This window comes from Opisthocomus hoazin, chromosome 2 (genome assembly GCF_030867145.1).
Source record: "Opisthocomus hoazin isolate bOpiHoa1 chromosome 2, bOpiHoa1.hap1, whole genome shotgun sequence".
Classification (NCBI taxonomy): Eukaryota; Metazoa; Chordata; class Aves; order Opisthocomiformes; family Opisthocomidae; genus Opisthocomus; species Opisthocomus hoazin.
The window spans coordinates 58,275,610-58,297,973 of NC_134415.1; the positions used below are offsets into that span (position 1 = coordinate 58,275,610).

At 42.8% G+C, this 22,364-nt stretch overlaps 1 protein-coding gene and 1 long non-coding RNA gene across 3 annotated transcripts in view; one reads left to right on the forward strand and one right to left on the reverse strand.

Moving 5' to 3' along the window:
- The window catches only part of LOC142360551 (uncharacterized), a 32,532-nt gene extending 19,827 nt beyond the window's left edge, over positions 1-12,705 (reverse strand). For both annotated transcript variants that reach the window (XR_012763157.1, XR_012763158.1), the window contains exon 1: positions 12,568-12,705. This is a non-coding gene — a long non-coding RNA (uncharacterized LOC142360551). The remainder of the gene's footprint in view (positions 1-12,567) is intronic.
- On the forward strand, positions 844-22,270 carry IYD (iodotyrosine deiodinase). The gene is made up of 5 exons (XM_009933724.2): positions 844-1,124; positions 12,911-13,105; positions 15,154-15,313; positions 17,180-17,336; positions 19,298-22,270. The coding sequence occupies exons 1-5, from the start codon at positions 944-946 to the stop codon at positions 19,478-19,480; spliced, it is 876 nt and encodes a 291-aa protein (XP_009932026.2). The 5' UTR covers positions 844-943; the 3' UTR covers positions 19,481-22,270.
- Positions 22,271-22,364: the final 94 nt, after the last annotated feature.

The following is a 22,364-nucleotide window of genomic DNA, read 5'->3' on the forward strand; positions in this document are numbered from 1 at the left end:
ACACCACTCGGCACCCACTGCCGTCTGGCAATTCATTATCCAGTGTGTCCCAACAGCCCCAGGTAAAGACATCGATTCAGTGCTGCTATGTTGATTCAGCTCCCAAGCAGCTGGCTGAGGTAAAAAATAGGTTAAGCAGTTAGACATTGACCATTCTCGAATTAGACCAGGATCCTGTCACTTTTTAACCTTTCCTTTGATAAGATAGCTGAAGCACAGTTTTAAAATTTACTGCAGCGTAGAATTTCAGCCCTGAAATCTTTCTTATGTTTATTCCCTAAATTCTTTTTTATTCTTCCCCCAGAACATCCAGGATGAATACAAGGTTCTGTGACTCATCCCATTCATGCTTCACGCGGAGGTAATGCTTCCACTTTGCTTCTCTGTTTTATTGACCTGTTTACATAGCCAAGGGTGGCACTGCAGGCTGATATTCAATTGGTGATATTCTGATTTCCTGGGATTCATGAAATATGACTGATTCTATGAGTTAAACATTGAAGAGATGCCATCAGTTTTTAAAAGTCACATTTCTACTTGGCCCTTTCTAATAATCACTGTTACAAGCAAGATTACTGGGATCACCATAATGATAAAAATAAGGGGGAGAAGTGTTTTGCCTTGGACTGGGGTTTTGGAAAATTTTTGTTTGTTTTGCACTGCACAACATTAATGCATTTGTATATGGTCAGTGCCTCTTCTTGCTGTTTATAAGCAGTTTCTTTCCAGAAAATAGACAGATCTAGGCCTGCTTAACAGCAGAAGCACGTCACAGATGGGAATGTGGGGGCAGTAGCTGAAAAGCAGAAGCAGTGATAGGGTCAAGGACTGAACCTTGGGCCCTCCCATTTCTGCTTACTGCCGTTCTGTGCTTCCCATTTCATCGTCTCCTTCTCAGAAGAAACTACTGAACTTGGAAGGAAGGCTCCACGTTTGCATAGTCATGGCACTCCTTTCTTCTCTAACCCCAGTCTTTATAGCCATTATATGTGTTTTGATTGGGGTAATATTGAAGAAGACTAACAGAGAGAAGGAAAAACATGAGACTAAAAGCAAGCCCCTGTCTCGCCCATGGGTGGATGAAGATTTAAAAACTGGTACTGACCACCACTTGGAGGAAGAAGGTAAGAAAAATCTCCATCTGAGCAATTCTGTTGTTTGAATTGGGTCTGCTGATACGAATAAAGGAGATGCGGTCTCCTCCACTCCTCTGTGGTGATGGAAGTGCATAGTGCTACACTGCTGCCGTGCCCTGAGCTTGCCAGCTCACTGGAAGGAGTCTATCCTGATGTCATGTCACTCTTGGTGTAAATCCCTATTTCCTCCAGATGCCACAGATCAGAGTGCAAAAAGAAAAGGCATTTTCAAAGACCCTTGTCTGTTCCTCTGTACAGCAGATCCCAGACCTATGAGGGACTCTGTGGGGAATGTAGGGAAAGCAAGCAGTTACTGCTGATGGCCCCCCATCCCCTTTCCAGCCCTCCTTGATGTGAGCAAAGGGAAGACCCGAGCAGAGATCTTCTATCTGCAGGTTGATTTTGTAGGCTTCTCATTCCACTTTACCATCCAGTGCTACATATTTGATCTCAGCACCCGTAGAAAAGCTAGAAACGGTTTTATTACAGTTCTTGCAAAAATCCTCCATTTGTGACTTCTGTGAATGTCCATGAGAGCTTTAGCTGGATTAGCACTGGGATCGTAGTATTTGGGAGATATGTTGATCAAATATTTAATAACAAGATTTAGTGATGGTGCAAATCTCTGTTCACTTAATTACATATTAGAACCGACACAGAATGCCCTCTCTTTTTGCAGCAGTGATTTCTGCAGCACAGCTTGGGCAAAAGTCCAAGCACAAAATGTAACTTTCCTTCTTTTTGCTTCCTGACTACCCTCCATAAGCTCCCTTCATTTCCTTGTGAAATAAAAATCTACAGAGTTTTCTTCCTATGAGGTTTTTAAACTTGCAGTTAACACAACTTTTTTTTTTTTTTTTTTTAGTCAAGCAGGTTTCAAAGGCTTTTTGTGTGCTTTTGTCCCATAGTGACACATTCCTCAAGTCTGCTTCCAGGAATCTTGAAACTTACATTGTTTTTCTGCACACATACCTTTTCTAAGAACCATTATTTCTCTTAATTTCTCAGTGTTCAGTGTACTTTGGGTTAGTGTTGTGTATCAGTTTCCAGAAATAGTTGATACTTGGAACCTTTTAAACCACATTGACTATTTCCCAAATATACAAAATTTCTTTGAAAGTTACTTCATATGTTGTACCCTCCTTTGTACAATGCAAAATAGATTCTGTATAAAATTATGCCAGATTTCCTTTTTCACTAATGGCTTACTAGTTCAGTTAAATGGCTTCAGATTAAAATTCCTGTGGGTAGTTCAAGTGATAACCCATGAATTATCAATGACATCTTTACTAAAGTTGTTTCTATCCATTTAAAAATTGAGATCCTCTAAATAAACAAACCTATTAGCTCTTAACAAGGAGCCTTGCTGCCACAGCTCCGTATATAAAATGTTGCATTTTTATGTCTTAGTTGTTTTCCCTATTATTCAGGTGCTAAATTCAAAACTGTACTGATTTTAAATTAATTATGAATAATTGGCAGGTACATAGACATGTTTGTGCTGTTGGTAAAAGGAGATATAATAATAATCACTTTCCCCTTAATGCTGTGTGGTTCAAAACCAACATCTTTCCAAAACAGGCATGTCTTATCATCTCCAGAAAAAATAAAATAGTTACAGCATGCTGGGCGAAGTTTTTCTTCAGCAGGGGAAAGCCCAGCCTAAGCAAGAAGAGAATATGGCTACCTTGGTAAGGAACTGCTACTTTGTTAATGTTGTAATTAAGGATCAAAATGTATTCACCTTGTTGTCAGTGTTAAAATTGTCACCTACTGCACTAGATGCTGAAAGCTGAAATGGAAACATGGATGTAAACAGAGATTTTCTTAACAGTAGAGAATATTTTACCTGCTGTGCAAATTCTAGCACTTTACCAATGTATCTTACTTTATCAGAAAAGCTATTTTCTACTTAAATATCTCAATCATCTGGCTTGTGTTTGAAGACAAAATTGCTCTGAGGAGAACTTGAGTTATTTGAGTTGAAGCATTTTTAAGGCCTTATCTGAAGCTAGAATCTAGGAGTCCTGTAGGTGAACAAGCTAGAATTTTGAAGAGCCCCCTGACGAGGCTGCAGACCAAGTCCTTCAATACGCGTCCATGACCAAAGCGAGAGCGCTTTGCCAAGACAGTGAAGTGCTCTGTAAGAAAACCACTGAACCTACTCAGGCATCGTCAGCCCCGTGAGCCTTCCTTTAAGTGGCACTGCTGGGGACATTTCCCCAGAGAGAGGCACACCTTTGAGCTTCAAGGCATTCGGTGTAATTACCTGAAACTCTTGGGCTGACTCAGTAGGGTCACTTAATGGCAGTGAAGGGCAGAAGAGGGGGGGCCAAGTGCTCCCGAGCTTGTCTGTGTTGTGCTTTCGGCAGCTGAAGAGAAGGATTTTTCCCAGAGCTGCCAGAAAACCAGTTGTTTGGTGAAGTGCAAAGCATTCACTTGGTCCATTTGTTTAATGCCTTATCTGGCAGTACTTCAGATTTGTTTGCATAACTAACTGTCCTATAACTTTTTCCTTCATTTTTGAGATCCAGAATGAGAGATTGTTGTACTGTGGGTTGCTAAGAGTGGTCTGTGTATGTGTGTATCTGGCTATGTGTGATTACCACTTAGATACAGGCAAAAAAGGTGTTACTTCGGCATTGTCTTGAGCGATGAGTCACAAGGGCTCTCTGCTTGGACATCTGATCCCAGAAGGGTGGTACCTAGTCTCCCACCGCTTCAGGTTTACACAGTTAGATCTTGCAAAGACAATTTCTGGCATATGATTCAGTCTTTAGCCGAAGGAACCTAGTGTACATTGGTACTGAAATTCTGTCCTTCCCCAGTTAGTTACTACAATACACCTGCTAGGCTCAAACTGAGAACAAACGTAAGTCACTTTCATATATTCAGATTAATACAACTGATAGATAAGGTAAATGCAGACCCAGCTTACAGTGGCGCGGAGGATGAGAATGAATTTTGTTTGTATCCTTGCTACCCTGGGGATCAGTTGCATAGAATATTAGCAAAGCTATTTTATTACTACATACTTAATTGAGGGGGCTTTGCTTGGTGGTGTACTCTACTTAAGGACTTAAAGCAATGTGCAAAGGCCCAAATGTTCCATCTCTTTTGAAAATGCAGTGGTCATTGCTTGTGATACTTCTTATAATAGATCTCTCCCAGTTAGAAGTATTTCTCCTCTCCTCAAGTTCAAAGGCTTCCCATACCTTTCGATACTACTACTGACGTGAATGAGGCAGTAGCAGTTTAATTTTCCAATTCAATGACAGTTCACGCTTTGCGTCATTTAGGAACGTAGGACTTGCATGGACATGCCTGCATCATTGTGTTTATCTCCCTGCTGCTGCAGACACCTCCAGCCTTTGTCATCAGCTGAATGAACTTGACAACTGGCCTTTTTTGACCCTGTTTCTTTAGCCATGCTGGAAGGCTGTTCCAGAACTTCATGCTGTGGATTAAAAGCCTCTTCTGCCTGCCTGCTCAAACTTATTTAATACTAGGCTATAGCCATTTTTCCTGTTCCATACTCTTGTTAGTTTAAAAGCATACTTTACCAGTCCTCCTGTGGTTTATAGACAGTGACCAGATTAACTCTCAGCTTTCCTTTTACTAGGTAAACCAGTAAATCTTCTCTTTATAAAACAGTGACTCCGTTCCTCTGAAGATCTTAAGAAACCTTCTGCAACTATATTCCAATTCGAGTTAGTTGTCACAGTATTTTGATGCTGGCTTTTTTCTTCCAGGGTCTGCATCTTCCACTTGATACTTATTTTGCTTAAGATCTCTGACCATCTCTTGGGGTTTCCAGGATCATCCTGATAACCACTACTTATAACCAATTAGTAAGACACCCTGTCTCTTTTAGTTCCCTATTAGCCATACAGTCAGTTCAGGACTGGATTCACTACTGGGATTCGTGTAGTGGCAGGTTATGTAGCAGTCTGCCATTAATCAAGAAAAAAACCACAGGGTCAGTTGTCCAGCATTTCGAGTCCAAGTACCTGAAGTGCTCTAGTCACACTGTCCAAGTTGCAGAAGGCAAAGGTGGTGACAGATAGAATGAAGAACCGCCCACTGTAGGAGAAGACCAGGTCTGAGACTGCCTAAGGAACCCGAAGGTGCACAAGTCCATGGGGCCGGATGAGATGCATCTGCGAGTCCTGAGGGAAGTGGCGGATGAAGTTGCCAAGCCACTCTCCATCATATTTGAGAGGTCATGGCGGTCTGGGGAGGTCCCTACTGACTGGAGAAGGGGCAACATCACCCCCGTTTTTAAAAAGGAAAAAAGGATGACCTGGGGAACTACAGGCCAGTCAGCCTCACCTCTGTGCCTGGCAAGATGATGGAGCAGATCCTCCTCAAAACCATGCTAACACACATGGATAACAAGGAGGTAATTTGGGACAGCCAACATGGATTCACCAAGGGCAAATCATGCCTGACCAGCTTGGTATCATTCTATGATGGGGTTACAGCGTTGGTAGACAAAGGGCGGGCAACTGACATCGTCTCCCTGGACTTGTGCAAGGCATTCGACACTGGCCCGCATGATGTCCTTGTCTCTAAACTGGAAGGACATGGATTTGACATATGGACCACTCATTGGATAAGGAACTGGCTTGATGGACGTACACAAAGAGTTACAGTCAACGGCTCGATGTCCAGGTGGAGACCAGTGATGAGTGGTGTGCCTTAGGGGTCTGTACGGGGGCCGATGCTGTTCAATATCTTTGTCAGTGACATGGACAGTGGGAGTGAGTGCACCCGCAGCAAGTTTGCTGACAACACCAAGCTGTGTGGTGTGGTTGACAAGCTGGATGGAAGGGATGCCATTCAGAGGGACCTTGACAGGCTGGAGAGGTGGGCCTGCGTGAACCGCATGAAGTTCAACAAGGCCAAGTGCAAGGTCCTGCACGTGGGTCAGGGTAATTCCAAACACAAGTACAGGCTGGGCGGAGAGTGGCTCAAGAGCAGCCCTGAGGAGAAGGACTTGGGGGTACTGGTGGATGAGAATCTCAACATGAGCCGGCAATGTGTTTTTGCAGCCCAGAAAGCCGACCGTATCCTGGGCTGCACCAAGAGAAGCGTGGCCAGCAGGTCGAGGGAGGGGATTCTGCCCCTTTACTCCACTCTCATCAGACCCCACCTGGAGTACTGCATCCAGCTCTGGAGCCCCCAACATAAGGAGGACATGGATGTGTTGGAGCGGGTCCAGAGGAGGGCCACGAAGGTGATCAGAGGGCTGGAGCACCTCTCCTATGAGGACAGGCTGAGGGAGTTGGGGCTGTTCAGCCTGGAGAAGAGAAGGCTATGGGGTGACCTTATAGCAGCCTTCCAGTACCTGAAGGGGCCTACAGAAAGGATGGAGAAGGACTTTTCACAAGGGTGTGTAGTGATAGGACAAGGGGGAATGGCTGTAAACTAGAAGAGGGCAGATTTAGATTAGATATTAGGAAGAAATTCTTCACGATGAGGGTGGTGAGGCACTGGCACAGGTTGCCCAGAGAAGCTGTGGCTGCCCCCTCCCTGGCAGTGTTCAAGGCCAGGTTGGATGGAGCTCTGAGCAACCTGGCCTAGTGGAAGGTGTCCCTGCTCATCGCAGGGGGGTTGGAACCAGATGATCTTAAAGGTTCCTTCCAACCCTTACCATTTTATGATGCTATGTTCTGAAAGCTTTCTTTATATACATTTAGTTGTGTCCCTAAGCATTGTATCTTCACACCGGAAAAGAGGATTGGAAGAGGATTTCAATGGTTAGGAAGCAACTCCCAAGAGAAGAAACTGAAAGAGCTGGCTTGGAAAGCAAATGCGTTAGTCTAGACTGAAGTTACTAGTGAGGTTTCTCAAGGATCAGTCTCGGGACCAGTTGTTAATATTATCTTGTGGTCTTTGCATAAAACCAAGGAATGTGCAAGTGAAATTCCTTAATGACATAGAACTGGGAGCCAACAACGCAGGGAAGTGTCAGTGTAGGCAAAATTCATGACATGATTTGTAGGCTGATTATAAACTCCTATGTGAACTGCTGGAAAGAATACAAACATCATCCGAAAATGTATCCAGAGAGGAATTTCTGATAGACTTAGAGAAATAGTACTTCTAAAATGAAATTTCACTTGGGATATCTGAGCCAAAACCTTTTCAGATTTGGTTAAAAAGCAAGAAGCTTGATGACTATTGCAAATGTACAAAAGAATTGATGGCAATCTTGAGAATGTGGCTAAAGATAATCAGCTGACTAGAAGGATGTCTGTTGTCCGTCAAATGATGGAATACACAGAGAAGTAAACAAACCTTTGTAGTATTGTATAACATGACCATACAAACAGGAATATGTCTAAACACAGCAATTATAGAGAGCATGCACTAAGCAGATGGTGCTGATAATGATTTTAGCTTAGCATATGGAAAATGTTAGCTGCTAAGAATGAATGGTAGACACATGGTGGAAAAGAATAAGTAATAGATGAATTTATCAAAAAAAAGTATTGCCAGGAGAGTTTTTGTTTTGTGTGTCAGTTCTCTTACTTCTGGATTCTTCTCCTGTCTCAGTCAGTATTCTCATTTTGAGTGTATTAGGGTCTTTAAGTTTTGCTTACAATACTTAAGCTTCAATACAGTGATTCTCACGCTTCCGTTCTCACTAGTCACCTCATCTATGTGCTATGTTCAGCATCTTTGAAAGCACATTTCTTTTTTCACCATGTTATTTTTAAGTTGCACTATCTTGACCACAAAGCATCTTCACTTCTTTTCTTTTCCTCTACTTACATGGTAAAAAAATAACCCACAAAACAAGCAAACAAAGCACTCAAAATTTAACTTGGCTTGACGTTAGGTAATACTGCAAGTTTTGCACTTCTGGTCTTACAAGGCCTAGGTGTCTGTGCCAACCAATCCTTTTCTTCCATTCCTAGTTGCATATAGATTACTTAATTGAGATATTTATTCAACCAATTGCTTCTAAGATTAATTTTATTTCTCTGGTTTAAAGAAATGCCAAATCTCTCTGCTTCCTGATCCCCAAGTACTTTAATCTGAGTTCTCCCACTTAATTTTTCTTAATCCCTTATTTTCCCCAAGTTTGTTCCCTTAAAAATTGAAAGCCACAATTATAGACCTCCTTTTCTTTACCCTTTCCTCTAGTCAGTTAAATTGATAATCTCAGTTTAGGTGTTCTTGCTTTTTTTATAACTTCCTCCTTTCTTACTGAAACCAAAGCTGAGAGAGTCACAGCAACAAGCGAAGAACAGGTTATTTGATTAAGGTATTGGATGCCTCTGGTGGGAAGCCTGGTTTCTAATATTATCATAATATCTCCTTTTCAGTCTATACCTAGAAAGCTATGCTTCTGCCCTGTACTCCCTAATAATGATATGTTTGAGGTAACATGACTGCTTCTTAAAGATATGGCCTCATCTAGATATGACCTTGGGATGACTTTGTAGGCTTCACACTGTCCAGAAGTCAGTGCATCTCAAAAAGTAAGCTTTTTTTTTTTTTATGGCCATGCTACTTTTTTGTTTCCTCCAGCCTTTGCTCCTATATGACAAACCTGTTTTGCAAAGATTTTCAGTATTTTATAGACTAGTCTCAGCAGCTCTAACTCGGAAGGATTGTTGATGGGTTTGTGATAATACTAGAAAAAAAGATGACCAAGCAGGGCTTGGATTTGCTTAGAAGCCAAGGTTAGACCATCAAGCCTCCTCCTTAAGTGGCTGAATAAAAGGTATAGTGCATTTAGAACTCAGAGGCTTGTCATCAGTGGTGATGAGTCTAGTTGGAGGTCTGTAACTAGTGGTGTCCCCCAGGGGTCAGTACTGGGCCCAGTCTTGCTTAACTTCTTCATCAACGACCTGGATGAAGAGTTAGAATGTACCCTCAGCAAGTTTGCTGATGACACCAAACAGGGACGAGTGGTGGATACATCAGAAGGCTGTGCTGCCATTCAACGTGACCTGGACAGGCTGGAAAGTTGGGCAGAGAGGAACCTGATGAGGTTCAACAAAGGCAAATGCAGGGTCCTGCACCTGGGGAGGAACAACCTAATGCATCAGTACAGGCTTGGGGTGGACCTGCTGGAGAGCAGCTCTGCGGAGAGGGATCTGGGTGTCCTGGTGGATGACAGGTTAACCATGAGCCAGCAGTGTGCCCTTGCTGCCAAGAAGGCCAATGGCATCCTGGGGTGCATTAGGAGGAGTGTGGCCAGCAGGACGAGGGAGGTTCTCCTTCCCCTCTACACTGCCCTAGTGAAGCCTCATCTGGAGTACTGTGTCCAGTTCTGGGCTCCCCAGTTCAAGAAAGATGAAGAGCTACTGGAGAGAGTCCAGCGGAGGGCTACAAGGATGGTGAGGGGACTGGAACATCTCTGCTACAAGGAGAGGCTGAGGGAGCTGGGCTTGTTCAGCCTGAAGAAGAGAAGGCTGAGAGGGGACCTAATATATACTTATAGATATCTGAAGGGTGGGTGTCGGGAGGATGGGGCCAAGCTCTTTTCAGTGGTGCCCAACGACAGGACAAGGGGCAATGGGCACAAACTGAAGCATGAGAAGTTCCGTCTGAACATGAAGAAGAATTTCTTCCCTCTGAGGGTGACGGAGCACTGGAACAGGCTGCCCAGGGAGGTTGTGGAGTCTCCTTCTCTGGAGATATTTAAGACCTGCCTGCTGTAGGTGACCCTGCTTTGGCAGGGGGGTTGGAGTAGATGACCCACAGAGGTCCCTTCCAACCCCTACCATTCTGTGATTCTGTGATTGAATGTATGCTATTTCCTACTTTCTGAACCTCCTCGTAAGTAAGTAAATAATGAAAGCACATCTGAACTCCTGGGTCCTGGAGTTAGTTTTATTTGACTGTTTCTAGGCTAGAAATAGTCTTATTTCTATTTCCCCGGACACTCAACATTGTAAGCTTGGGAAAAGGATAGGGATGATCACTACAGCACATTGGTGTAAGCACAAACATTATAGTCTGACCTGAAATTTTCATCAAGACACTAATCCAATACCTGCTTTCAGCATAATTTTCTGGTCAAATTCTGCGTTCTGATAGACAATGCACAACCTCAGCAGATTTCAGGAAGCTTTTTGTTATCATAAGGAAAATATTTCTCCCATTTAGTGACACCTCTTATGTGAGTGCCTAGGGATAAAATCAAGTTGTGTGTCATTCTGTGTAACTGGTAAATCTCAGTTCAGCAATGCATGTCTTTGTTACAGTAGCAGTACTGCTATACACAATGTGGATTTGGAGGGGGAGAATTTGCTTTGTCGTACCAATCAAGGCAGTTGCAGGAGGCTATCCAGCTTCCAGGTCTGGAAGTCCCTCAAGATGAGCTTGCAGGAAAGGTTATTTGCCTATATGCGTGATTTTCTGTCCTGTCTATATCAATGGGTTTGAGAACAGCATTATCTCTCTCTAACTCTCCTGCTCTGCGTCACTTTTATAGCACGTGAAGGAACTCCGCATAAAGGATATATACAATTTAAGACTACAAACCGATTATGTATTGGCTAATACACCTAGAGAGGTATGTTTACTGAACTACTAGGCTGAGCAGAGATAAACATGTCCTAATGAGACACCTTCTGAATTTCTCTACTGGCCAGACAGCCCTCATTCAAGTTGGAAGGTGTTGCTGAGTTGCCATCTCCCAATTGCCTGTTTTTTCCCTGAAAGTTTTACAAATTTTTTGTGCCATCCCTTTATCTTTCAAATCCTTTGGCTGCCAGTCATCACTGTCTCAACTTCCATCTGTGGAAGGTTTTTTACGTTTACCTTTTTTTTTTCTTTCTTATCTAGTATGGATTTAGCTTACGTTCTTTTTCACATCTTCACAGCAATTGTCTCAGTAGAACTGAACTAAGGTCACTGTGCCTCTGATTACATGGGCCCTACTCCTGGCTGAGGGTTACACCTTCGTCCAAGCCACCAGGCAGAGATGCAAGAGGCAGAGATAGGCATCCTGAAAAAATTTCCATGACTTCATTACCTGTGCATCTTCAAGCATCAGTTACATATTGACTTTTACCAGTTTAACATAGTGGTCCTTGAAGATGGCATCCTGTGGTACTGTGCATAGCATAGAAGAGGTGGGAAGGATGCAGAGCTTTAACTGTTTCCCCAGCTACCCTACCACTCTAAAACATGAGGATGTTGAACACTGGGGCTCCAGCAGAAGCTTTTCCTCTCTACAGATCCACTCCTATTGCACCACACTACTTGCTAGTGTAAGCATAGCCTTTGTCACCCCATGGTGTTCCCTTCAGTGAGTGTGGAGGAGGAGGAGCATAAAAGGGGGTGCGAATGTTTCTGAATGAGAAGATCACCAGAATCGTAGCCAGGGGAAAGTCCTAGTCAGCAGGTTGCTGTTGAATAGTAAATAACCGACTGTACCAAGTGTAAACGGGAAAGGGAACACTAGGAAGAGGCATCCTCTTCCTTTTTGAGTTTGAGTGTGCAAGATGCTCACAAAAATAATTTTTACAATGGATTACTGCTTCCTATTGCCCTGGAGCCAGGTCCTTGCAGACCGTGACTGAGAGTGCTGAACACAGGCATGAAATGCTAAACAAAACAAGCTTTCTGGATGACTTCTTTGTAAGCAAACTGAAATGTATGTTGTTTGGGGACCAGAATCATTCTGTTTAGATGCAACACATGAAACTGGATATATTGCAGCCTCTTGCACATGCTGGGCCACACCTGTGAATATTTCACTGCTGTTTATAAAATGAACCAAGAATCAGCCTGGTCTCTAAGGCAACTGCATACTACTAAAACACAGAAAGAATTGCAGTTTGAATTTGCCATGGTGATTGCTATATTTCCAGAATACAAGCTTAATGGTGACTGAAAAAGAACTGTAATATTTTTTCCGGACTCAGCCCTCTGTAGCAGATTGCTCAATACTATTGACTAGTCAAATGCAAAATTTAAATGGCTTTAACTTCCACATCATAGCTGCAAAAAATGCTATTCTTGCTGATTCTAGGAATGCATGGTAGAAAGAGGAGATCTGAGAGACAACAGAGGATGTATTTTGTGGTATAAAAAAATCCCAAAGAGGCAGATTTCAGTGAAACGAGGAACCGTTTTGAGTTCTTAAATTAAAGGCAAGAAACACAATATCCTACATTTAATATATTGTTATCCTAAGTATAGATGCCTGTCATCCATTTCCTCTTATGCTGAAAGTATCATGAAACCAAAGAACTTAACCACAAAGTCACATTTGCGCAGAGCCGAGATGTAATGCTTCTGCTATGAAACATGAATACAGAAGAAGCTGACAGTCAGCTCTTCTGAGGAGATTTTACACACCTTGGGAGCTTAGCCCTCTCCTTAACTTCAGTAACTTAATTGATTTTCTTTTTCTTATTAGACTGCTCAGGAAGGAGCACATTTGTTCACGTTTACTTACTGAGAAAAGTGGGCTGAAATGTTGGCTGCCTTTTCACTGCTGGTTCAGCTTGTAAACGACTTTTAGAGGCAAACTCGAGTGGAGAAGGCCTTAACTTCTTCATGGATCACACTCACTACAGCCAGCCAGGACCCTCTGGTCTCTTGGTATTTAAACAAGGTGTTTATTTAGTAGCTGGAGCTAGGGATCAATGAGTTGTGTCAACTGGAACCTCAGACTTTGCCTTTCCAGCCGTGTAGAAGTGCAAGGTATGCAGGCCAAAGTGCGTTGCAGTGGTGAATGCCAAAGACAGAAACAGCATTCTCCTGTAAAAAAATCCCTAACCACTTTTATTTTCTTGCAGAGGTTGATGAAGAGTGGCAAGGAGTTGATGAAAATGTTGCCCATGTCCCCTTCCTCGCAGAGCGCTACTCTGAGGCTGAAATGATTAAAAGGTCACAGATGTTCTATGAGCTTCTTAATAAGAGACGGTCTGTCAGGTTTCTCAGTGATGAGCCAGTCCCCAGGGAGGTTATCGATAATGTCATCAGAACAGCAGGTATGGTACTGACTGGTTCAAGGTCTGAAAAAAAAAGAAGGATCAACGTTGCTGTTCAGCCATGTAAAGGTGATGTAGAAAACCCAAAGGAGTTGGCATTTGCCTTCTGGTTTTCCTAGATTCAGCCATAGCCATAAAAAAAAGAGCACTCATTGATTGATTGGAAATTATTCAGCTTGTACAACTGTAGGCCAGGGACTGGTTTGGAGCATTCCCAATTCCTTTGTATTTGCAGTGCACCCAAAAGGGAAAGAGAGCATTTCAACAGCATAAAACAAAACATTTCATTTTTAAGCTTTAAAATATGTTATTTAACAGAATATTGATGTACAGTTTAGTGAAGCAGCTTTCATATAGAAATAATGAAGTGTTTTCTCTCTAAAATATCAAACCATGTGTACTTCACATGCTTTAAAATTTCATTCATTGTGAATATATTTGCCATGTGTGGGTTTTGTTTGTTTTTTTTTTTTTTTCCCCCAAAACAAACTGATGAAATTGTCCCTGCCATGTGAGATCTTTCAGTTGACATAAATGGTTGGGGTTTATTATGGGAGAAAAAAGTTTCACTCTAGAGTAAAAAAAACTTTTCCAGTCCTTCCAGCGTCAGCGCCAGGTTCCTATTGTATTTGACTGGAGAATTATGCTGAGGACCCTGATAGAGTTTATTTGACAGAGTGTCAGAAAAGGATTCCCCCTCCCCCCTTTTTTTTTGAGAACTTATGTGTTTCAAATCATTACTGTGATCTCCTGGCTTAATCTCATCTCTGCTTTAGTAACACTGATTTCAGCCAGGAGAGGTTTTGACCCTCATTATTTCTCTTTTATGAAGCAATTAATATAGAAAATACTCACAAGGTGCCTTAGAGAAAAGTTCATTAGCCTTTAGCAGGATTATTAATATAGAGATTCTGAGGAATTGATGTGCATTGTTTTCCCTTTAAAAACTGTAAGCAGCTTTGTTAGTGCACTGTAATGAGTCTCCATCTTCCTCTGATTAGCTAGGGGTCATTAAAACACTGAGCATGTTTTGGTAAATGCAGCAAAGCGAACCAGCCTGGAGTGCAGATGAAGTACTTAGTAACCCTGAAAGCTTTGGGCTGTGTGAAGGAAAAGGAAACAAAGCAAACCATAAATGTCATCAGGTCTTACCCAAACCTGAGAAGCAAGTTTCACAGTATAAACACATTTTAATATACAAGATAGTTCAAGCAGCTTATTCAGTGTTTCTTGAACTGAAATCAGTGCTTAGATAAGCAAACACAGTGTGTGTTCAAGACCCTCAAATATTTTTAAAACATGTAGGAGGGGCTAGAGAGACCTGAACAGTCTCCTTAACGTATTTCTCTGTGAGCTTGTACAGATAGCTATATTCTTCAACTTCTGGCTTTCATCTGCTAGTCAGTTAAAATATTCTCCAGGGGTGCTGGTGTGTAATAATCAAGGCTGAATAAGCATGTGCAGGCTTAATATGCGCACACCTACAGACACCAGCTGTCTTTGGGACAACAAACTCAAACCTGTATGCGACATGGCAGATGTTTGCATTGTGCAGCTCCTCATCTTTGTCAGCCAGCGACTGACAGATTCCTGCAGGTGGTCGCTTAAGCCTTGTTTCCCTGAAAGCCATTAGCTTTGCCCGTCAGCTAAAACCACGTCTCAGGGTTGGTTGTATATGCCAAAGGTGTGTTGACTTGGATATAATGCTTTGCATTAACATTACTGTGTGCGTTTTTTGCACTGTCACACTAACTCAAGAACCACAACGGAATTTTTACAAATCCCTAACTTTGATTTCCTGTAAGATGGCTGTATGAAAGGACTAACCTCTGTCATTGAACAGGGCTTCAATTCTTTGAGAAAGAAAAGAACAGGATTGTCTGCCAAGACCTATTTCTGTCCTTTTCTTTCCATCTCATCAACTTGCTTTCCCATTGCTCTGTTGGTCAGCCCAAAAGCCCACAAGGAAGAGCTGATACTTCTCACTGCGTGCCCACTTTCAGCATTGCACCAACCAGCTTTTCATCTTTCCCTGTTTTCGTACTAAGGTACTTCACCCAGTGGAGCGCACACTGAGCCCTGGACCTTTGTGGTAGTGCAAGATCCATACTTAAAACACAAGATTCGTGAGATAGTCGAAGAAGAAGAAGAGATCAACTACAAAAGGAGGATGGGAGACAGATGGGTTAATGATCTGAAAAGACTGAGGTATGAAAAAGTCCACTGGCTAAGGGGTTTGAAGGGAGCTGTTCTTTGGTCCAGGAAAGACGATATTGGGAAGTTTTAGTCATGCTTCTTGTTAGTTTGCATTTTTTCCCCTTATTTTTCAGGGAGGAAAAAAAAAAACAAGCTGAAAATATTCAGATCAATTTTAAAAACCTTTTTTTAAAAATGTTTTTTTAAGTCTGTGCTCCTTAATCTCTCCCCAGTTTTCTGGTGCTTCTTAAGAGGGGGGTTGTAAATATTTCCCACTGCCTGATCAGAGAAAAAGAAGGAAGGTGGGGTCAGACACTCCCCCAGCAGAGAGCTGCCAGGGTTGCTGTATCGTAGTCCTGTTTCCAATTTACAGCCAGGAAGAAGAAACTCCTGTCTGAGGAAAGTGGCTTTCCCACCCTGCAGGAGCCGAAAAAAAAAAATTATTATCTATATATGTTAATTCTGGATACCCTGCTCTGAGGGCCAGGTGAGATGCAGCGCCTGGCTGATACACACAAAGGAAAAACTCGCTATGCCTATGTGTTCCATCTTGCCAGAAGAAGTGTGAAATAAGTGGCTCAGATGTTCAGCGTACCCTTTCCTATTGTACGACTTTGTCTTGATTCTCAAGATGATGGGAATCTTACAGGAAGCACCACAGTTTAGCAAACTGAAGTGATAAAAGAAGCTTGTCTTGAATTCTACTAGTAACCTTGTCCTTTTCTTCCTCCCTCTCACTTTTCATGTATTTCTAAGATTCATGTTTGGAAAGAAAAATCAAGAAATACGTGAAGAATTGTGCCTTGGTGGCTGGCTCATAAAATTGCCTCTAGTAAAAGGGATTATATACTCTTCATCTTGAAGCTTTTATGAACATTTGGCTCCATCGTTATTATTTTTCTATGTAACCTCTCTTGCCATAACTCTTGTCCCAATTTTTTCCTGTTGTTTGCCAAACAATGAAGCTCCCAAAGCCATTGGGAGTTTTGCTGCTGACTGAGGTAGCCCCAAGGCTTGACTCTATGCAAGTGGTAAATTATGCAATATTTAATTGTTCCAACTGGCCTCCAAAGTCTGACTGACTTGCTTAACTTCGCACAATGGGAAGGCATATACTGAGACTTGCCGGGTCAAATGAAACATATGCACAAAGCTTTACAGGGCTGATTTGCCCTACTTGTTTCATAATGTCATTGTTTTTCAGGTGCTTATGTGCTATGTAAATTTATCTGCTGTGTAAACAACTAAAATATAGCAATTTTTATGTTTTGAGTGAGAACAGTAGAAAGCACACATTTTCTTATCTAAATCCTACATCATAATTGTATGTATTGTAATTTAAAAAAAAATGGAACCAAATGAATTCTAACAGGGCTGCAATACCCAGAAACATAAGAACATTTATGGCTCTGGGAATATAGTTGGGTTTACCCCTTAGACCAGAAAGTTTTCAACTTTTCTTCCAGCAGTTTTCCCTGCAATCACAAAAGAGTTGGCACTGCGGATAACAAGTGGAGCTGCAGGCCTGCAAAATTACAGGAATTAAATAACGTCAAGGGCAAATGCTCATGAGACCAGTTCATTGATAAGAGGTCAAGTACTACCTCCTATTTTTATGAAATTCCACTCTTTTAGAGTGGGTGCATCAACTCCTCAGCTAAATATGTTAAAACTGATAACTCTCCCCAAGGTTTGTTTTTTTCAGAAATGGTTCTATTTAAGCTGATAATACTTAATTCTTTGCCGTAAATGTTCTAAGCTTTAGTGTACTGCTGTAATTGTCACGTACCTTTAGTGTGCCTTTGCAGACAGTAAATGTGACTTATGGGAAAGTGAAAAGGTTGCAAAATTAATGTCTTAAACATTATTCTTTTGCAGAACAAACTGGATCAAAGAGTACTTGGACACTGCTCCCTATCTAATCCTCATTTTCAAGCAAGTATATGGGTGGCTTCCAAATGGCAAAAAGAAGACCCACTACTACAATGAAATCAGTGTTTCTATTGCATGTGGTATCCTGCTTGCTGCACTGCAGGTACATTGACAGAACCGACGTATTGGAAGTCAATATATTGGTTTGGTTTACATACCAACACCATTCTGCCCAAATGAGAGTGGAACCCAATTCAGATTTTAACATTATCAGTCCTCTGGATTACTCCAGTTCCTGGCAATATAACTTACTTTTGAGTTTTAAAGTTATTCTGCACAGGCCCACAACTGAGAAGGCGATTCCTATCCTCAGTACTGGTTAACAAGAAGAAAAGTGTAATGCAGCTCACCTCCAGAGTTGTCACTCTTCTCCCAGCACAGGCTTCAGCCCCTGTGGTTTCTGCCTGATGCTAACAGTGCTGACCGGGTCTGCAGATTACCCAGGCATGGCTGTACAGTGCCACACTGGCCCCTGCTTTTCAGTAATCCCTAAAAAATGGCTTGACCCCAGATCATTTTAGTGATCAATGCTGGAAGAAAAATTGGGGACATATTTCACAGAACAGGCTGTACTATTTCAATCAGTCTTTCCGAGGCATTTCTGAAAGTGAACTCATGTCTAAAGCTCAGTGTGTTTGACACCAGACAGTTGGATTTTCTCAGTGGTTTCTCAGTGCTCAGTTCTGCTTGTTGTATCTGATGTACTCACACAAGTGTGTAAGTAGCGAAGCTATTCTGATTGCTAACTTGGCCTGTCAGCAGGATGACAGCAAGGTGCCACCTCTTACATTAGGCCAATTTCCTACCAGGAACTGTCATTTCTCCTCCATTCTGTTTTGAGTGACACCTCCCTGCCCTCATTGCTGCTCCTCAGGAGGGTCTTCAGAGTGCAAAATCTGAGAAGTGAGCAGGGCAGCAGCACATTGCTGGCATGTTGCTGCTCTGCAGCTGCACTGGGCTCTCTATTTTTATTTCCGTGGAGCTGAGAGCGAAAGGGATGCGCAGCGATGAGGCAGAACCAGCACTGTCTCGCTAGGTTCTCAGTCGGAAGCAGCAGGAGTAACAAGGCTACACTTTCCCCCGAGCCAGCCCACCATCAGGTGGGATTTCTGAGGCCCCCTACCAACTGTTCTGCTCCTTAGTGCTGTCTCTTTCCCAGCTCCTAGAAATTAATTGATAGCATTAAAGGACACAGTGCCATGGACCACCACTGTTAGCTCTTCTCCTCTTCAGAAGATCATAGAGATTACTTAACAGGAGAGGCTTATTGCCTGAGTACCTCTCCCTGGCTGACTTTTACATCTCAAACCCTCCCTGAATGCTTGCATTGTATATATAGAGAGAGACTGAAATCCACATTATGCAAGTCTCAGGAAGCACCTTAGCTGTGTGGTCACATTTTGGACAACATCAGCTGTTTACAATTTGTCAGATTGTTTAGCTTTCTTATGAGATTTCGTGTGAGAGGAGGAATGATGCATAGACTTCTTTTGCTGTTCTGATGTGAGCCAGAACACTGGCCACTGCAAGAGATGGGCAACAGGCTCCTGTGACAACTTCCGAGGCAGAGCCTCTGCCCCCTGTCCCTGTCAGGTACAGCTCCTGAGCAGGAACAAATGTTCACAAAGCTGCAAGGCATCTTCCTGCCAGCTGTGTGGAGGCAAGGACCCACATATTTCTCTGTGTGAGCCAGACGAACCCCATGGGATCATATTCCAGTGATATGGCCACAACTGCCTCTCAGCTTTACTGTGGCCGTAGGTCCCCCATTACACCGAGCACTGCAGGCAGGCTCCTGCTGCACAGCATACAGACATGTCAGGCAGAGTGTGCTGCCGCTGCGGTGGAGAAATGCTGTACTACTCTGTAAGCAAAGCAGGCATCTTTTATGGTACTGTGGAGGCTATTAGTAAATCAGATGTTCTAAAGCCTGCAGCAGAGTCTGTCGAAGCAGCATTTCTGGACTAGTCAACAGGAGGATGTGTACGGGTCTGGTGGGAATAACGGACACAAATACAGAGCACAGACCTCTGTCTCACTCTGCTGCTGTCTGTCTTGCTGCAGAACGCAGGTCTGTACACCGTGACCTCCACACCCCTCAACTGCGGCCCCCAACTCCGGGTGCTGCTCCAGCGCCCAGCTAACGAGAAGCTACTCTTGCTGCTCCCTGTTGGCTACCCCAAGAAAGGCGCTACTGTGCCTGCGCTGACCCGAAAGCCGCTGGAAGACATCATGGTGGTCGTGTGAGCCCAGCGCCACGAGGAAGGAGCGCGTCCCCGCCGCCAGCTAGCGAGCAGCAGCCTGCTGAAGGCGTCACTGCTGTTTCTGTGTGTCGTTCTCCTATGCCACCACTGCTCTGCCTGCTTACACCTGTGTTTCCTTTAGTGCTAGTAATCTACTTACAGCAGCGAGCAGTCAAGCACTGTGCGTTTGACAGGTGCTATTACCAGTGAGCCCAGGCAGCTTTTCCACGGGACACCTACAATGGCATTTAAATGACCTTCATCGCTCGATTTTTCTTATGCATTGTAGGGACATATCTTTTCTTGAACTGGGATGTACATTCTCCTTATACTTTGGTGATTACCATTACACAGTTATTTTCACTTCAGAATTTTAATAGAGGTTGTATTAAAAGATAGAAAGAGGTCAAACTCAGCTATTTAAGTATCTCTTCCCCTTCACTGTGTTCAGTTCTGTGGGGAAGGAAGCTTTTTTTCTGTTGTACAGTTGCTTTTTCTCTACTTAATTAATCTGAAAAATCTTGTCTATACCAGGCTTTCTTAAACTGTTGCTGGCACAAGTGTCTTCGGCTGGGGGAGATCTAGTAGGAAGAAGGCATTCAAGTAATTTCCTTATTGCCATTTATTTATACATGTTGCAGGCATGGTTAGATCACACAGCAGCTATCAATTGTGCCCCCTGTATTTGCTCTTTCCACTGGAAGCAGCCCAGAGGGAAGTACTATTCTGGTTATCCTGTTTGTACCTTCAACTATACCAGTTTAACACCCTGAAATTTAAACTGCTTTAGAGACCCTGGCACATGACATGTGCTTTCATGTGACACCAAATCAGGCATATTTAGGTTTATTTTAAGGAAACTTCCCACAACCGCAGTGCTCCTTACGAAAAACCCTTGTCTACAGGCTAGAGGGGAACGGACACCAGTAGGAGCTGCTTACTGGGAGGGTGAGTGCTGCTGGTGCCTGTGCTGGCAGAGCCCTCTCGTGGGGTTGTGGCTCCTGCGGCTTTGGGAGCAGCACAAGTTGAAATGCCGAGAGAGAGACATGCTTCCCTGAAGGTGTCTGTATTCCGGGAAATACTTTCCCACCCTGCTCTCTGTTGCATGTAACTTCAGGCAGATGCAGCCAAATTGGCTGCTGCCTTCCTTGGCGGTTGCTCACGTTAACTTGCTGCGCCTTGTCTGAAGCCAGTCTTATTTAACATGACCTGTTGTCTGCTGAGCAAGTGGAGGGGATAAAGTTTTGCAGAGGTACAGCTTTTTGTGGTGTCGGTGCCTCTGTCACTCAATGAGAAAAACTGTTCTCCTCTTTGGCAGACCACTTTGCTGGTATTTGGCAGGCACGGCAATGTGTTCACCTGTGTCACATCCTCAGTGGTACAGCAATGACAGGAAGAGCATCTCATGTAGACCTAGTCTGAAATGTGCTTTTGTAACTACTGTGAAATAAAAAAAGAAGTCGTGTGTCTACAGGCTTGCAAGGCCTAAAAGCTAGTAAGGGAGAGAAGGATGAGCCGAACCAACCCAATGCCAGCTGGCTGCAGGTCCCCAGTTATCAGGAATAGACATTACAGTCACTGTAGCAAGTTTTCCTTCTGTGCAGATATTGCTAAGCTGTATCAGCCCTCTTCACAAAGCAGTTTGTACCTTCTGTAAATGTATATAAGCCCTATTATGTTTGTTTTCATTCAGAGTTCACATTGCTAGCGGACTGAAGGTCTGTCGCTTTGCACTCTCTCCTATAGCTGCAGAAATAAACTGCTTCTGCCTGACCTCAGTCTGCAAAATAGACGGCATGTTTATTCACCACTCAGAGAAGCTTTACCAAATGAATTCGGTTTCAAACAGCAGGATCTTGCATATATAAAGTTATTTCTGGTATGGTTTCATAACTGAAAAACAAAGGACTCAACCACTTTAAAAATACACAAAAAATTGTCACAATAACAAACATTTGTATATACCAATATACCACTTTTTTACCAAAGAAGTTTAATGGTGGTTTTTTCCCCCATGTGTTGATTCTGGAACGTAATATACACAGAGCAGCTGAAAAAACCAAGCCCTCACACCTACTAGATAAGAAAGACTCTATCCAAGAAAGCACTTCTGGAATTACAAAATATAGGTAAAAGAAGCTTTTTCTTTCTTTTCTCCCATAAAAATGCCTATTCAAACACCAGTAGCTTATTCAAACTCCAGTAGTATTACAACTGCTGATGGTAGTGCAGAGTCTTGTATAAATCATGCTAGTGCTCCTGTTGTGACAAACCTGCTTGGAATTGCCACTATTCTCTAGTAAGTGTGCTGTCTTTACTTAAAACACAAATCGGACACAAGTAAATTTTGCCTTTCCATGCCGAACATTATTAAATAAAATTAAGGTTAGCATTTAAATTGTTTTACACTTAACTAGAAATTTTTCCTTTGTTTGGGTGAACAAATACTGTTTTTTCAGGAAGAGAACATTCTGGAAGGAATGTCTCCCACACAACCAGTAGGGATTTAATTTCTATATTCCTCCCCTTGTTCTGCTTAATACCAACATTAAAAGACTTGATCGCGTTAGCAAAAGATGCTGGAACTTGACATCTCTCCTCATGATACCTTATGGGCACATGTCTGAAAGGCTCTGGACTCAGTCTACTCAGCTCTTCTAGGAAATGACTGCACCACTCAGATGGGAACTGAGCCCTTCAGAAAACTGAGCTCTAAGTACTAGTTTTCCAGAATCACAGAAAAATAGATGTTGGAAGGGACTTCCAGTGTTCATCGTCTCCAAATCTCTACTCAAAGCAGGTCAAGTTAGATCCGGTTGCTCAAGGTCTTGTCTGGTCAAATCCTGAACAACTCTGAGGATGGAGAGTACATAACCCCTTCAGGCAAC